The sequence below is a fragment of the Amblyraja radiata genome, chromosome 9 (assembly GCF_010909765.2).
Source record: "Amblyraja radiata isolate CabotCenter1 chromosome 9, sAmbRad1.1.pri, whole genome shotgun sequence".
NCBI classification, from domain to species: Eukaryota; Metazoa; Chordata; class Chondrichthyes; order Rajiformes; family Rajidae; genus Amblyraja; species Amblyraja radiata.
The window spans coordinates 68,305,677-68,324,494 of NC_045964.1; the positions used below are offsets into that span (position 1 = coordinate 68,305,677).

Below are 18,818 nucleotides of genomic sequence, written 5' to 3' on the forward strand. Positions count from 1 at the left end.
ATGTTTAAGCTCTCTGAAAAAACATGTTGATCGAAATTTCTACCTTCCCCAAGTGGCATAGTTACCATGACAAGGAAAAATACACCCTCAAAACAGAGAACAATTAAATAGTTTTCCCAACTTTCTCATCAGATAAAGAATCATCCCCCTTCAATAAAAAGGCTTTTAAAAACAGGCATTTGAATTTTACAACAATTTGTCTGTTGGGAATTCACTCAAACAGGCCAGTTCATTTTTATACTTTATTACTTTCAAAATGATGTACCCCCCCCCGTGCCATTGGTCATCTGCAACACTCTGCTAATATCCTTCAACTTTTTCCTGATGAATTATGAAGTATATTTTACTTTGATTGAATATTGCTCAAGCATTAATTTCATCAGCAACAAGGTTATGGCTGAAGGAATTCTGATCCATATGATTTATTCAAGTTACTTTTCAGGTGCATATTAGATTAGATGTCTCCAACTCCATTGTTATTCTCAATATGATTCAATGGCTCTTTATTGTCATGTATGCACAGCACAGTGAAATGTTTTTGCACAACCCACAAATGCAGAGATACACAAATAAAGATAATGTAATTCCTATTTAAACATCATCTAATTTTAATCTCAAATACATGCATTGCGTTAATAATATTATACAGGCAGGCCAAGTTTCCATTTCAGTGTCCTATGTACTCTGCACATTCCGGTTCAACATAATAATGATGACAAAAAGCATATGGTTCAAGACACTTTTATCCATGTGTAACAATTTAAATTTGCACAATGAAAGCACCAAACACTGGAGTCAACAATGTACATTTGATCAATAGGCAACACTGCTTTAAAAGAAAACTAAGAATCTGTGACATCTGGATACCAAGAAAACCACGACAAATTAGAGATAAATAGTATTAGAATATCAGAATGGCAAGAACCACACTTTGGTGATAGACCCCGTCTTGCTTTCATCACATCGCTGTAATGCCCAGCTCTTCCACTTTTGCTTGCAAGATAAGCTTTTCACCTTGGGAAGAAGCTGGGATTTGCAAACATTATTTTCTTATTTATCAAATCTGAGCTACAACCGAATACACTTGAGGCAATACTCAAAGAAAAATAATTAATTGTGAGTCATTATCACCTAGTGTTCATTTTTTTTTTAAACGGCTTCCAAATACTTCAAAAATGAATTCAGTTCTACTGAATATCTTCCTTCCTCTTCAAAAGCATCTATTCCCTCAAGTAGTTCCTCAAAAACTACATTTTTTTTTCATGTTTTAGGTGATAAAATTATATTTTACTTTGATAGGCCTTTATTTTTTTTAATTGTTACTTTTGAAGTATAAACCAAGCATGCCAGATGGAACCTGTTAAAAAAGACTCGGCCAATGCACAAGCACTTATTCCAATTCAACAAAATAAATTTCCACTGAAAAGTGACCCAAGTTCTATCTATATTATTTTACAAACAAGTGATTGCAAACTATTAACCATTTAAATGGGCTATTCTCCTTTTCCCCCACCGCTTCCCTTTTTGTCAAAAAATATTAATACCCAACTTTCATTGCCTCACTTCAACTGTAGCACTCTGCTTCTCTGATGCAGAATACACCTGCCCTGCTTGGGAGAGATCTACACATGCAATGTAGATCGACTCATCCTTGAATGCCAGCTGCCGTAGCATCACTGGTTGCCTCCGATCTAAGGATAAAAACAACGTCTACCTACTAGCTGGCATCGCTCCCCCAGACATCAGGAGAGCTGTTGCAAGTACAGTTGCCTACAGTTTTGGTCTCCTAATCTGAGGAAAGACATTCTTGCCATAGAGGGAGTACAGAGAAGGTTCACCAGACTGATTCCTGGGATGGCAGGACTTTCATATGAAGAAAGACTGGATAGACTTGGCTTGTGCACGCTGGAATTCAGAAGATTGAGGGGGGATCTTATAGAAACTTACAAAATTCTTAAGGGGTTGGACAGGCTAGATGCAGGAAGATTATTCCCGATGTTGGGGAAGTCCAGAACTAGGGGTCACAGTTTAAGGATAAGAGCGAAGTCTTTTAGAACCGAGATGAGAACATCATTTTTTACACAGAGAGTGGTGAATCTGTGGAATTCGCTGCCACAGAAGGTAGTTGAGGCCAGTTCATTGGCTATATTTAAGAGGGAGTTAGATGTGGCCCTTGTGGCTAAAGGGATCAGGGGGTATGGAGAGAAGGCAGGGATGGGATACTGAGTTGGATGATCAGCCATGATCATGTCGAATGGCGGTGCAGGCTCAAAGGGCCGAATGGCCTAATCCTGCACCTATTTTCTATGTTTCTAAGTAGGACAGAGCATCCGAAACAACTGACAGACGACAGACACAACCATGTGCCTCCTCCTAGGCGGTTAAAATCCTGTAAAAGCTTCCTATCCAGCGTCACCCCGTTAGAAACAACACCAACTGAAGCTCGCCTCCAGATGTGGAATAACAGACTAGCCACTGTCCCTATTTCCACCAAGATGGGCATCCCAGCAGCAGGTGCTGATGAACACTGGCTGAACTGGAGATGTCTCAACCGACTGCGAACCGGGGTCGGGCCGTCAAGGGTGACAATGCACAAATGGGGCTACATCGAGGGTACAACAACCTGTGACTGTGGCACACAGACCCAGACAATGCAACACCTACTGCAATGCCCATTACTGGATAATCCATGTACTACTGCAGACCTTGCACTTAACACTCCAATAGCGCAACGATGTGTACAGCAGTGGCGAGCCACTATATAGCATAAGGACACGAAAGAAGAACTGACATCCAAAATTTAGAACCTAAAACTCAAGACCCTTTCTTCTTTCATCAGAAAATACACGTGACAACTTTAAAAACATTGAGCACAAAGCTGCAGCACAAGTCATCACCCTGTTTAGAACAAAACATGAGGTAGATCAAGATTGCGTAACATCAAAATCTTTTTAATTATAACAACTTTCTTAAAAAGACTGAAAAACAATTTCAGCACCCATCATTGTCTTCATCCACATTCAATCTGCTAAACCCCAGGGGGTTAGTTAGTGAGAATCAGAAACAATACCAGACTAAAAAGACAATGATATGAATGGCTAATTACTCTATTCAAGTTTATAATAATTTAGATTGTTACAAATCCATTAATAGTCTGAATAACAATTCATCCAAATCAATTCACCAAGCCTGGGGTATCCAAGCTAAAGCCCAGGAGCCACAAGTGGTGTTTGAACCCTGTCTACCCAGCCCATGAAGCTCCAGTAAAAGTTTATTTTTTTGCCATTGCACATATTGATGTACAAGATGTCTTTAATTAGACAAAATTAATTTTAAACTATCGTCGGCAACTTAGCTTGCAGGGAATGCTGTTATGCAAATTTAATTACAGCAAATTAGATTTTAATTTAGAACGTTGTTTGATGTTCGGTATTGCAATGATTCATATGTGGCCAAGAGGCTTCATAGCATTCAACTCAGACAGAACGATTTGAATGCTCAGTTTTCATTATTTAGTAGCTCTCCAGTCAAAAGATGGATAGTTTAAAAATATCCAAAATCGAATGGCACGAAACATACAATTACAATGGATAAATAAAACACCAATGTACCATTTTCTAAATGTATCGATGAAATACATGCTGTATACACTCCTAATGAGTATGATGTGTTATATACCAGTTTGAAATGGACATGCTACTGTAGCATCATTTTGCTGAAGAGGTACAGATCAGCACAGTGCAGGCATGAAATAGTATTAAATCAGGAGGGTGAAACTCGGCATAGCTACAGAAATAAATCAGATCCCATTCTTAACCTCCTTAATCTTTTGACCTTGTCTCTACAGAAGTTGCAAGAGATCTCAGCTTCCTAAGGAAGGCATTTTTTTCCACTCCAAGTCAGTCGTGCAATTCTGAGAAACAGTGGCAGAGATCTGGGATCTGAAATTCATACTCTTCTCCAGCAACCATGTGGCAGCTGTAACGTGTTGCAAAAATAACAAGATGTAGTGAAAGCATGTCACCAAAATTGTTATTTTCTAGATAAAGGCAGAAACTTACCAATCGTAGACCTAACTGGAACACAAATTTCTGAGGGAAAATCTTATGATTTTGTTCAAATATTTTCTGAAGGTCAGATCCAAACCGATCCATAACCATAAACCTATAACTGAAGAATGTAGAAAAAAAACATTTAGTGCTTCAACATCTCTTGTCCTTGATATTCCATGAACGCAATTCGCACAGAATGGTGAGGGTATGGTTGCATTACATCTAACAAATAAATTACTTTTCATTGTCAGATTATAACAAATTCTCACTGTCATACTATTTGCTACATTTGCCTGAGGTCTACATGCAGGTTTTCCACACTTGGATTTAGAACTTGGAGGTTCAGTGCAGAGCTACCAGTTGCAAAAATGATAATCTATAAACTGAGCTCACTTATTGGACACTGCAGATATGCTGCAACTAAATCTGAAGAACAGATAAAGGTATCTAGGAGCAGCACCTGATCCAACATTAGGCATAAGCTGATTGACTAGTTTGTCAAATTTGAAAATCCGGTCGACCTCAAGAGTATCAGAAACAAACACAGATTCACAATGTTGAATACATTGCGCCCTCCATAATGTTTGGGCAAAGACCCATCATTTATTTATTTGTCTCTGCAATCCTCAATTTGAAATTTGTAATAGAAAAAAATCATATGTGGTTAAAGTACACATCGACAAATTTTAATAAAGGCCATTTTTATACATTTTGCTTTCACCATGTAGAAATTACAGCTGTGTTTATACATAGTCCCCCCCATTTCAAGGCACCATGATGATGTTTGGGACAGCAATGTCATGTAAATGAAAGTAATCATGTTTAGTATTTTGTTGCATATCCTTTGCATGCAATGACTGCTTGAAGTCTGTGATTCATGGACATCACCAGTTGCTGGGTGTCTTCTCTGGTGAAGCTCTGCCAGGCCTGTATTGCAGCCATTTTAGTTTATGCTTGTTTTGGGGGCTAGTCCCCTTCAGTTTTCTCTTCAGCAGATAAAAGGCATGCTCAATTGGGTTCAGATCAGGTGATTGACATGGCCACAAGAATTGACCAATTTTAGATTTGAAAAACTCCTTTGTTGCTTTAGCAGTATGTTTAGGATCATTATCTTGCTGTAGAATGAACCGCCGGCCAATGTGTTTTGAGGCATTTGTTTGAACCTGAGCTGATAGGATGTGTCTATACATTTCAGAATTCATTATGTTACTACCATCAGCAGTTGTATCATCAATGAAGATAAGTGAGCCAGTACCTTCAGCAGCCATACATGCTCAGGCCATAACACCCCCACCACTGTGTTTCACAGATGAGGTGGTATGCTTTGGATCTTGGGCAGTTCCTGCTCTCCTCCATACTTTGCTCTAGCCATCACTCTGATATAAGTTAATCTTCATCTCATGGGTCCACAAGACCTTTTTCCAGAACAATGGTAGCTCTTTTAAGTACTTCTTATATACTTCTTAACTGTAACCTGGCCATCCTACTTTTGCAGCTAACCAGTGGTTTGCATCTTGCAGTGTAGCCTCTGTATTTCTGTTCATGAAGTCTTCTGCAGACAGTGGTCATTGACTCCACGCCTGACTCCTGAAGAGTGTTTCTGATCTGTTGGACAGGCGTTTGAGAGTTTTTCTTTATTATAGAGATAATTCTTCTGTCATCAGCTGTGGAGGTCTTCCTTGGCCTGCCAGTCCCTTTGCGATTAGTAAGCTCACCAGTGCTCTCTTTCTTCTTGATGATGTTCCAAACAGTTGATTTTGGTAAGAGTTTGGCTGATGTCTCTAACAGTTTTATGCTTGTTTTTCACACAGAGATTGGTGAAGCTCTGGAATTCTCTGCCACAGAAGGTAGTTGAGGCCAGTTCATTGGCTATATTTAAGAGGGAGTTAGATGTGGCCCTTGTGGCTAAAGGGATCAGGGGGTATGGAGAGAAGGCAGGTACAGGATACCTAGTTGGATGATCAGCCATATTGAATGGCAGTGCAGGCTCGAATGGCCGAATGGCCTACTCGTGCACCTATTTTCTATGTTTCTCAGTCACATAATGGCTTATTTGACTTACATTGGCACAACTTTGGGCCTCATGTTGAGAAACAGCAATAAAAGTTTCCAAAGGTGATGGAAAAGTTTCCATGGGTGATGGAAAGACTTGAGGAAAGACTAGGCGCTGAGAGCTCTCTTACACCTGCATTAAGGAGGCAATTTTAACACACCTGAGCAATTACAAACAGCTGTGAAGCCATGTGTCCCAAACATTATGGTTCCCTGAAATGGGAGGGGGGGGACTATGTATAAACACAGCTGTAATTTCTACATGGTGAAACCAAAATGTATAAAAATACCCTTTAATAAAATCTGACAATGTGTACTTTAATGCTTTTGCTCTGTACAATCCAGCCAGCAAGAACAAAAACACAAGAACAAAAAAAATGTTGAGAGTGAGAAAATAAGCTCCATACTCTTGCCCCCCCCCCCACATATTTTTTTCTTCAAGTACAATACCCACTTATAAAAACTAATATCTCAAAAGGCCCATTATGACCTATAACATTTTTGTATGTTAATGCTGTTGTGTCGATGAATGACTCGATAAGAAAAATACTGGATTTTTTTCATGCATGTCAGGTTCGCCTAATATTTGAATAGAAATCTTTGGATTTTTTAAATTAATTCACTTAAAGGTCATAAACAAATTTAGAAGGACGATGAAACAGGTTGAGAACAGTGGGTTTTTTCCCCCAGCATCAATACTCACTCAATACAGAACTTGGCCATTTGGTCTTGCCCATTTAACAGGGGTAGCTTTGCAACCAACCTGAATTTGATGGCTTGCACTAATTCCCAAATCAGACTGACAGTCAACTTTTAGTAAGGTATCCAGTTCAATACAAACATTTACAATATCTTCAGGATATTTTGTTTTAAATCTTAGTTCAGTCACTTAATCTGATACATTTAAGTAGAACGTTATCAAAATCACTCTGTAAATAAATTGACCAACATGATCTTTTCTGCAGAAATGTTTGTTAAAAAATACATAATTTAAAAACAATAGCAGCACTAAACATTGACATTCATATAAGCGCCTTGAGTATTAGAAAGGCGCTATATAAATCCCATCCATTATTATTATTATTATATAGCGGGAAAAATAATAACACACGAAAACAGAAATAGAAAATGCTGGAAATACTCAGCAGGGCAAGCTCCATCAGTCCTTCAAAGGGGGCGCTGCACTGCAGCAGCCTCTACCTACAGCCTGTCTGTCCCTTCAATCTTTTTTAAATTTTTAGTTAGTCTAAAGTTTGTTTTAGGGGGAAACTTTAACTTTTCTATGTGGGGGAGGGGGGCAGGGTAAGGGGGAAACCGTTTCCCAGTCTCTTCCTGGCGGGGACGCGACTATTTCTCCGAGTCGCGTCCTCGCCCCCCACCTCGCGGCCTACCAGCTGGATCGGAGCGGCCTTTCCTGCCGGGGACCGGGAACCGGACCAGGGCTGCTACAGCGGCGGCGCAGCGCTGGAGTCACCGCGGAGCGGGCGATGCCTACCTGGGTCGCCGTTTGGAGCTCCGGAGCGTTGGGCCGCTGCTCCAACATCGTGGAGCTCTGGTGCGGAGAGCTTCCAACGCGGGCGGCGCTGAACAACATCGTGGAGTCCTGCGGCACCTTGCAGAGGGCCGCCAGCAGCAGTCTCCACCCGGCGCGGCCTACGGACTTTGGAAGCCACCGACTCCGGTAGGAGGGGGCCGACTCTGGTGTCCATGCCGCTGAGGACGTCCCGCAGCCCCGACGTCGGACTTACAACACCCCGGCGAGCGGTCCTGGACATCGGGCCGCCCGTAGCTGCAACGGCGGAGGGCTTGGGGAGGCCCTGACCACGAGGAACAGTGGAGGAAGAGACTGACTTTGGTGCCTTCCCACACAGTGGGAAACTTTGATTCTGCTGTGTGGGGATGTTTTATGTTAAATTCTATAGTGTGTGTTCTTTATACCCTTTCTGGCTTAATCCCTCCCTTCACCACCTCCAGTTTAAATTCCAGTTGGAATATTTTGGAGGACCCAAGAACCAAGTGGGAAGAGAAACCGAGTCAATTGTTTCAGGTTTGTAGATTTGCAGGAATGGTGGTGAAGTGGGATGTTTCATTGGGTTTTTTAAATGGCTGCCCAAGGGGATAAGTTGTTCTGCAAAGGACTGTGTTCAGATAATTTAATTTGATCCAACTTTAGTAGAACAGAACTGAAAAGGAGACAAAATATGGTAAAGTTGCAGGGAGGTCAGGGAAGGGGGGGGGTGTCTCCAATAGGGTAAAACCAGAATGGCCAAGGGATAAGCTGTAAATCTGGTCAATGGATGAATGGGAACAGTTAGAGAGAGAGAGGGAGAGAGAGAGAGAGAGAGAGAGACAAAATATGGCAGTTGCAAAATGCAGAGCTGAAGGACAAGACCAACCAGCGAGGAGAATGGAAAATCAAGCTGAGTTCATACTAAAGTTGGATCAAATTAAATTATCTGAACACAGGACTTTGCAGAACAGCTTATCCCCTTGGGCAACCATTTAAAAAACCCAATGAAACATCCCACTTCGCCACCATTCCTGCAAATCTACAAGCTCTTCGGTCTCCTTTTCCGTTCTGACGAAGGATCTCCAACCATAAAAGTTGGCCATTTCCCTTTCCACAGGCTGAATATTTTCAGCACATTCTGCTTTTGTTTTGGATTTCTGCATATGCAGTTTTTTTGATTTTGAAAAAACAAAAAACAAATGGATTGTAGAAAATCAGATATTCCAATCAGACCTCCTTTCCCCCATATGACCAGCTGGGAGTCATCAATAATGCTCAAATATTTTTGCCTTACTTGCAGATAAATATATATTTCCACATCTGGCTTCAAACTAGAATTTTCACATGTATAATGAACAGATATACCTTTTGCCGCTTTTATCATATAGTCCTGACCCCCAATACTTGGGTACACCAAGATAATTCAACCTCCGTGACGTCACCCAGCTTTGAACTGTAGGAAAAAAAGAAACTTAGATCTATTAAGCAAAAAGATGACCAGGTGAGACAATACCCATGGACATATGACATTTCAGGTAATAATTAAAACTTCCTCAAAATAGTGAAAAGTTAGAAAGAATCAAGTTTGAAGTTCCAAAGAAGGGAAAGGGATGGAGAGAACAAAAATGTCAGTGATGGAATGAACCACTAAGGTTAAATGATGAAGCAGATTGTAGTGCCAGCTTAGAAGGGGAAGAGAGTCTTGTAAACTGCAGCTGATCTGCCTGGAAGAGATGTACAGTGGCTTGCAAAAGTTTTCATACCCCTTAAACATTTCCACATTTTGTCACGTTACAACCACAAACGTAAATGTATTTCATTGGGATTTTATGTGATAGACCAACACAAATAATTGTGAAGTGGAAGGAAAATGATACATGGTTTTCAAATTTTTTTACAAATAAAAAACTGAAAAGTGTGGCGTGCAAAAGTATTCAGCCCACGAGTCAATACTTTGTAGAACCACCTTTTGCTGCAATTACAGCTGCAAGTCTTTTGGGGTATGTCTGTACCAGCTTTGCACATCTAGAGACTGAAATTTTTGCCCATTCTTCTTTGCAAAATAGCTCAAGCTCAGTCAGATTGGATGGAGAGTGTCTGTGAACAGCAATTTTCAAGTCTTGCCAGAGATTCTCAATTGGATTTAGGTCTGGGCCATTCTAACACATGAATATGCTTTGATCTAAACCATTCCATTGTAGCTCTGGCTGTATGTTTAGGGTCGTTGTCCTGCTGGAAGGTGAACCTCCGCCCCAGTCTCAAGTCTTTTGCAGACTCTAACAGGTTTTCTTCCAAGAATGCCCTGTATTTGGCTCCATCCATCTTCTCATCAACTCTGACCAGCTTCCCTGTCCCTGCTGAAGAAAAGCATCCCCACAGTATGATGCTGCCACCACCATGTTTCACAGTGGGGATGGTGTGTTCAGGGTGATGTGCAGTGTTAGTTTTCCGCCACACATAGCGTTTTGCATTTAGGCCAGAAACTTCAATTTTGGTCTCATCTGACCAGAGCACCTTCCTCCACATGTTTGCTGTGTCCCCCACATGGCTTGTGGCAAACTGCAAACGGGACTTCTTATGGCTTTTTTTCAACAATGGCTTTCTTCTTGCCACTCTTCCATAAAGGCCCGATTTGTGGAGTGCACGACTAATAGTTGTCCTGTGGACAGATTCTCCCACCTGAGCTGTGGATCTCTGCAGCTCCTCCAGAGTTACCATGGGCCTCTTGGCTGCTTCTCTGATCAATGCTCTCCTTGCCCGGCCTGTCAGTTTAGGTGGACGGCCATGTCTTAGTAGGTTTGCAGTTGTGCCATACTCATTCCATTTTCGGATGATGGATTGAACAGTGCTCCGTGAGATGTTCAAAGCTTGGAATATTTTTTTATAACCTAACCCTGCTTTAAACTTCTCCACAACTTTATCCCTGACCCGTCTGGTGTGTTCCTTGGGCTTCATGGTGCTGTTTGTTCACTAATGTTCTCTAACAAACTTCTGAGGCCTTCACAGAACAGCTGTATTTATACTGAGATTAGATTACACACAAGTGGACTCTATTTACTAATTAGGTGATGTCTGAAGGCAATTGGTTGCACTGGATTTTATTTAGGGGTATCAGAGTAAAGGGGGCTGAATACTTTTGCATGCCACACTTTTCAGTTATTTATTTGTAAAAAAAATTGAAAACCATGTATCATTTTCCTTCCACTTCACAATTATGCGCCACTTTGTGTTGGTCTATCACATAAAATCCCAATAAAATAAATTTACGTTTGTGGTTTTAACGTGACAAAATGTGGAAAAGTTCAAGGGGTATGAATACTTTTGCAAGCCACTGTATATGTATATATAGAAGTAAATAGTATAAAGAATAGAGATAAACAAAGCTGGAACTATGGAAGATATGAAAAGATGCAGCAAATCCCAAAAGCGGTAAATGTGCTTAGAAGGAAGATAAGACGTCCTTACCCATGCATTAGTCGGACCCGTGTTAAAGGGCAGGGTGAGAGCAGGGTGCAGAATTTCATGTGACTACAAGCTGAGCGAGGGAAGTGGGTGCTGAAGCTCAAACCAGTGTGTAATGAAGGGAGTGGTTCTTTCAGAATGATAACACAAAAAGGGAAAATAGTTTTGCATTATTCATTGAATGCAAAAGCGTGCATGGTGGAAGGCAAGTATTGGGTGGTATGAGAGGATAAGAGCAAGAGCTGGGAAATGACATCCTCTCTACTCTCTCCCTTTTCTATGTTAAAACGTGTGATTTCTAACTTCTCCTAGCTCTAAGAAAAGGTCCTCAGTTTGAGTTTGATCAACCAAAGACATTAATTGTTTCTCATAGAAGCTTCCCGATCTCATACTCCAAGCATTGTTTATATTACATTGCAATATCATTGATTAAAATTCCATCTTTCATGTGCGTTTGGATAAAACAATTTGGTGCCATCACTTTGACATTTCGTTTGGACCTCAAGGGGTCCAAATGACAATAAATTGAATTGTATTGTATTGTGGTATTGTACTTTGGAAGTTCAAAATATCTTTGAAGTAGCTATTTTTCATCCAATTATGAGTTAATAAATAAACATAACCCCCTCCCCAGACAAAGTATTTCATGTTTTTTATCTGCAGGTCATGCGCAAGATGGACAAAATTCTACTTCATCAGTGAGAGTCAAATCTTCATCTATAACTAACCCATGAAAAAATGACAATTTGTGAAAGCCCATGTCGTTTCCTATTGATTACTTAATCAAAAACAAATTGATTTAATTAATTGCCACTCATTTTTTTGGGCAGGTTCACAAGTCAAGCTACTCCAAACTTTGATTGGAAGACACACAGGAAACAAGATCTGCAGCCCATGCCAACCATCGATTACTCATTCATACTAGTACTGCGTTATCCCATTTTCACACCCATTTACACAGTGCAATTTAGGGGTCAATTAAGCCAACAAACCTGCACATCTTTGTGATGCGGCAGGAAACCGGAGCACCCATACGAAACCCACATGATCACAGCAAGAACACGCAAACTTCACACAGAAAGCACTTATTATTCCCTATTGATTATTTAATCATATTCAAATTGATTTAATTATTGGGCACTATAATTGGGCACAAATTATTGGGCACAAGCTACATCAAACATGTCTAAAATATTTATACAAAACCGTGGTGAAGAATACAGTTTCCACCTTCTATTTACTTTTTCTCATAAAGATGTACTCTGTTCTTGTTTCTTAGCATTTTCTGCCCACTAGTTTAATGTGTAATTTCAGTCAGTGTCACTTTCAGACTAATTTGCGTGGAAATGAATACAAATGGAATAAATGGGAGCAAAAGTAGAATTTTACTCAAAATCCCTCTTTTGCACTGGTAATCAGGAAATTAAAAAAAAATAGCAGTCAGATATCAATTATCCAGGCACAAGGATACATGTCAAAAAATCTTAACTGCTGCAGAATTAACTATCATATCACGAAAAATTGTTGCACATTCTATGCTGCCTCCTAAAGGACTCATACTGTAAGTTTCAAATAATTATTTTGGGGAATTGATTTATTCGTGCTGAACATGAATGATGCCACCAACAAACATAGTCACAATCATTAGGTTCTTAGAACTTTCTGTTAAGTATTACGCTGTATGAGATGGGTGTATTTACTAACAAATATCATCTGGCCCATAACGTTAATCATTCAATTGACCATAATCAAACAGATTTGTTCACTAATTGGTTTCTGACTTGGGCACCAGAGTTTTGGATACACACTAGTTTGAGGGCAGAATGTGAGAGCATGTCCCTAACAGTGTTCGAAACCCTTGGCTGTGGATAAGGCTTTCAGCAGCATTTGGACCCTGACAGAGTGAGGGGATGAGCAAATATATTGAAGTAGAAATAAGCATTATTAGTGATGCCTTGGTGAAGTAGTCCAAAATCATCCGGTTCAGCCTCCTACAGTTGCAAGACAAAATGGTGTCAGTGGTAATGATATGACATTTGTGAGAAGAATAAAAAAAAATACATGCAGCAAGTTTCTGCTGATCCAGACAGGCAATCTGACAATTTAAGGGTATTGAAGGATTAAAGGCCATGTTCAGGAGCCTGCTGTTGTGAAGTATGTGGAAATTGACATGCTACTTTTCGATGCTACTTCCCGTGGAGGATGTGAAAACTCAAACTGAGGAGAAAGAACAGTGATATCCTTGAGCATAACCAACATCACAAAGGAAATGCTGGAGGTCTTTAAGCGTTTTAAAGGGGGTGAATTTCCAGAGCCAGACCAGGTACATCCTAGGATGTTAGAGGAAGTAAGGAGATGACCAATACGTAGGCTGAGATTTATAACTTAATTTGCCATCACATAGATACAGGAAAACTGGAGGATACTGAATACTGTTGTGCTTTTATCTAAAAGGGGGGGGGGGGGGGGGATGTATCAGCGTTGGAGATGGTCCAGATGAGGTTTATGAGAATTACCCATGGGATGGTCGGGTTAACATATGATGAGTGTTTGATAGATCTGTTAGAGTTTAGAAGGATGAGGTGGGGGGGTGGGCCTCATTCAAACGTAGCGAATATTGAAAGGTCTGGATAGAGTGGATGTGGAGAAGATGGTTCCACTAATGGGAGAATGGAGGAGCAGAGGGCACAGCCTCAGATTAAGACAACGTACCTTTTGAAAGGAGATAGGCAAAAAATCTAAAATAATAACAAAGTGCTGGAGAACGCAGCAGGTCAGGCCACACTCCTGGGAAGAGAAACAGAACTAATGGTTCTGATCAAAGATTCTTCTTCCCACACAAAAATGCTCAGCTAGAACTGGTCAAACTCAGTTCCTGCTATATCCATTCAAATTCACATTGCTTGAACTCAAGCAACTGATGATCAGTGGGAATGATCAAGATGAGAGTAATGATTTATTGAAGACTAACATGAAAGCAGGATGCTGTGGCTTGATCGAACAGAACAGGAGCTGCAAACATTGTGAATGAGTTGTGATGAGCAAAAAACTAGAAAAGAGCTGCAAGGCGGTACACAGCTAAAACAAGAGGTCTAGCTGGATAGAGGTGAAATTATGAAAAAATGAGTAGCAGTTGTACAGGGTATTGGTGAGACCACAACTGGAGTATTGTGTACAGTTTTGGTCTCCAAATCTGAGGAAAGACATTCTTGCCTTAGAGTACAGAGAAGGTTCACCAGACTGATTCCTGGGGTGTCAGGACTTTCATTTGAAGAAAGACTGGATAGACTCGGCTTGTACTCGCTAGAATTTAGAAGATTGAGGGGGGATCTTATAGCAACTTACAAAATTCTTAGAGGGTTGGACAGGCTAGATGCAGGAAGAATGTTCCCAATGTTGGGAAAGTCCAGGACAAGGGGTCACAGTTTAAGGATAAAGGGGAAATCCTTTAGGACCGAGATGAGAAAAACATTTTTCACGCAGAGAGTGGTGGAACTCTCTGCCACAGAAGGTAGTTGAGGCCAGTTCATTGGCTATATTTAAGAGGGAGTTACAGTGCATTCAGAAAGTATTCAGACCCCTTCACTTTTTCCACATTTTGTTACGTTACAGCCTTATTCTAAAATGGATTAAATTCATTTTTTTTATCAGCAATCTACACACAATAGCCCACAATAAAAGAAGTGAAAACAGGTTAGAAATTTTTGCAAAATAATTAACGGAGGCCACTGTGCTCTTTGGGACCTGCAATGCTCCAAAAAATGTTTTATACCCTTCCCCAGATCTGTGTCTCAACACAATCCTGTCTCGGAGGTCTACAGATAATTCCTTCGTCTTCATGGCTTGTTTTTTGCTCTGACATGCACTGTCAACTGTGGGACCTTATATAAACAGGTGTGCCTTTCCAAATCATGTACAATCAATTTAATTTACCACTTGTAGACTCCTATCAAGTGGTAGAAACATCTCAAGGATAATCAATGGAAACACGATGCACCAAAGCTCAATTTTGAGAGTCACAGCAAAGGGTCTGAATACTTATGTAAATGTGATATTTCAGTTATTTATTTTTAATTATTTTGCAATAATTACTAAACACCTGTTTTCGCTTTTATATTACGAGGTATTGTGCGTAGATTGATGATTTAAAAAAATGACTGTAACCAATTTTAGAATAAGGCTGTAATGTAGCAAAATGTGGAAAAAGTGAAGGGGTCTGAATACTTTCTCAATGCAGAGTAGATGTGGCCCTTGTGGCAAAAGGGATCAAGGGGTATGGAGAGAAGGCAGGTACAGGATACCGAGTTGGATGAACAGCCATGATCATATTGAATGGCGGTGCAGGCTCGAATGGCCTACTCCTGGCACCTATTTTCTATGTTTCGGGTCGGGACCCTTTTTCCAGACATAACTTGGTGACATATTTTGTACCATCTCATGACCATCTGCAGTTGCACTTGGTAAAGAGCATCTCAATTTTTAAATTCTCATCCTTTTTACATCATTGCTTGGCCTTGCCTTTGTTCAATTCTGAAAACACCTTCAGTTGCACCATTCATCGAAGTCTATGCAATCCTCAAATTTGAGCTTCAAGTCCCAGAGTTAATTCGTTCCAACACTATGACTATGCCTTCAGCTGCCAAAGGGCTGAAGCTCTGGAATGCCCTCTCTAAAACTGTGTGCTTCTGCATATTTGTCATTATTAAAGACAGTCCTTTAGATCTACTTCTGACCAATCACTGATCAATTGTTCCTTGCCTGCCTCGGTGTCAAATTTTGCTTAGAAACATTTCAGAAATGGCAGGCATCCCATCTTTGATTTTACACACACCATGTAATTAACTCACTTAGCTCTGGTTTTGCTGCTCTCATGTAGAACTTGAGCTCTGAAAACAATGGTCCATTGTCACTGGGTTCCTAGAGAAAGAAAAAAAGCGATGGCTTCTTTAATTGAGACACCAAAGTTTTCTACAAGGTTAACCCACATACAGCAATTCGCCTGGACGATAATATAAAATGACTAGTACGTATCAGTGGTTCATGGAGGTGGCAAGATTCAAGGTATTAATTACGATTTAATACTCAAGAAATTCAAGGGGTTGAACTGGTGAAGCCATGCGTGATTCCTTTTGAAATGGCTCCGATGTCATTACAATAGAATAGAACAAACATTTATAAAGAATAAATCCATTTACACGATGGCAGAACTTAACAGATATTAACTAAATAATTTAATTAAAGATTTAGCTTAAGATATATATGCAATATATTAATTAATCAATCATGTAACCAACATATTAAAGTTTTGAGCAATAAATAATATAACACAAAACATCAAGAGCCATCCCAATATCTCTACTCTGTTACTGCCAAATTAACAACCATGCACCTGGCAGCCCATCTGTATAGATTTTACTTCAAGTCCATTTTTAGGTCGGGGACTCAAAATTACCAAGGTCAGAATCACACGAGCCAAGCTCATTTTACTGTGTTAGAAACAACCTCATCCTCGTGTCAGAATGAATTCTAACTCAGGATCCAAAAGGTGGAAGGACAGTGAACCAACTCAGTGCTGGAGTTCTCATTAAATGTTTATCTATGCCCAAGCTTGTTCAGTGGTGATGTACAAAGGAAAAAGTGAATTCCAAGCCTGTAATACAACTGTACAGCAGATTTCCTGTAACATATTCACAATGAAGAAAAAGCAGACTTGCTTGATGTTAAAGAATCAGTTAAGTTACACAAAGCTTAGCAAACTGATATTCCGTTGAAGTGTTAATTTAGTCATTGCCCTTGATCGACCAGTTTTCCAACCCATAAGGTTTCAGGTTTAATTAAACAAGAACATTTTACAAAATATTTTGGTTATGATTTGGCACATCAGCTGTGAGATGCTCTATTATAACTTTTCAAAGTCAAAGTATCCTTTATTGTCATTCAGACCTTTCGGTCTGAACGAAATTTTGTTGTCTTGAAGTCATACATATAATAAAAATAACAAAAACACACAATAAACACAAATTTAACATCCACCACAGTGAGTTCACCAGGCACCTGTGTTGAAACTGTGATGGAAGGCAAAAGTCTTAAAGTCTCTGTCTCTTCCCTCCTTGTTCTCCCTCCTGAGGCGATCCAGGCCTCCGATGTTGTGACCCTACCGGGTGATGGTAAGTAAGTCCCGCGGCTCAACAGTGCTCCGCGAACGGGCCGGTTCAAACTCCGCCGCCTAGGGTGGTCGAAGCTGCCGACCTCCAGTCCAGCGGACGAAGATGTTGTTGCCGGAGCTCTGGAAAAACAGGTCACCAACCTGTGACCTGCGAGCTCCAGATGCTACCGTCCACTGGGCCCACGGCCGAACCTCTGAAGTCGGGTCCGCTGCCGGAACGCCAAAACAGCTCCAAGTCGGGCCACTGCCGGAACACCGTCCCTGCCCCGAGGCCGCCAGCTCCGCCATTAGGCCTCAGCGCAGACGGAGGACACAACAAGAAAAAGTCACCTCTCCCCCGGAAGAGACTAAAACCCTGTTTCTTCCATCCCCCCCCACACATACACAACCTAATAAACTAAATTTAACTAACTTTAACTAAAACAGACAAAAGAAAACAACAAAAAAGAAAAAAGAGACGGACTGCAGGCGAGCCGCAGCTGCCAGGCAGCGCCGCCACTTCGGTCCCCTTTATTCACTGTCTTTTCAGTATCTTTATTCACTGTCTTTTCCAGACACGACTAATGAAACAGGCCAAAGTCATGAAGCAGCATTGTTCATCAAAACTGTCTTAACTGCTATTTCAGCACGTTAGAAATCAATCCAGATGTTATCAGTAATGCCCAAGAGAAGCTTAATTGAATCAAATTAGCAATTGCCTTTTTCTCCCCCAATGAAAAATAGTTACAGCATATAAAGTGTGAAAGGTAATATTAACATGCAGGAGAACACTCAACGATAATTGTTTAGATAACCACTTCAGTTCTCCTACCCACTATTAAATCTATTAATAATCCTAATCAGATTCTTAAAGGCATAACTAATTCCTATAAACCACTGAAGCTGAGAAAGTGAGACACCAGCAGTGCCAATGATTGCCTCAAGAGATCAAATGCGCATTTAAACGAACAGGCTCTGCTTTGACTTTAAAGTCTGCATTCTCCATGGAGAACAGGATCACAGAGGCTGCTGGCAAGATTGAGAGGTAAACACACTGTTCTTGATGTTCACTTTTATGGTTGAAGAGCCAATGGCAAACTATTCTATCTGCAGTAAAATTGTCAATTACAGGGGACACAAGGTCTAAGCTGAAAACTCATATTTATACGTGTGCTCGGCTATCACATGATCAAATCGATGAGCAGATATCACATAGCTGGGACTCAATTAAATCGCTGCTCAGGCCACAACTGTAATGGACAATCTTTTTCAGTCAGTGTTTCAGATTATAATAAGGTCATGTGATAGGAGCAGAATTAGGCCATTCAGCCCATCAAGTCTACTCCGCCGTTCAATTATGGCTGATCTATCTCTCCCTCCTAACCCCATTCTCCTGCTTTCTCCCCATAACCCCTGATACCTGTACTAATCAAGAATCTATCTATCTCGGCCTAAAAATATCAGCTGCCTCATCCTTCTGCGGCAAAAAAATCCACAGATTCACCACTCTCTGACTAAAGAAATTCCTCATCTACTTCCTAAAGGACTGGCTTTTAATTCTGAGGCTATGACCTCTAGTCCTACACCCCCACTAGTG

The 18,818-nt window shown here is 40.6% G+C and overlaps 1 protein-coding gene across 4 annotated transcripts in view; it reads right to left on the bottom strand.

The window, feature by feature from the left end:
- vrk1 (VRK serine/threonine kinase 1) overlaps positions 1–18,818 on the bottom strand; it is an 89,962-nt gene that overhangs the window by 36,730 nt on the left and 34,414 nt on the right. For all 4 annotated transcript variants that reach the window (XM_033027690.1, XM_033027693.1, XM_033027691.1 and 1 more), the window contains exons 5-7: positions 15,924–15,993; positions 8,980–9,067; positions 4,062–4,170 (exon numbers count right to left, since the gene is read on the bottom strand). In XM_033027690.1, the coding sequence (XP_032883581.1) occupies positions 4,062–4,170; positions 8,980–9,067; positions 15,924–15,993 (267 nt within the window). The remainder of the gene's footprint in view (positions 1–4,061; positions 4,171–8,979; positions 9,068–15,923; positions 15,994–18,818) is intronic.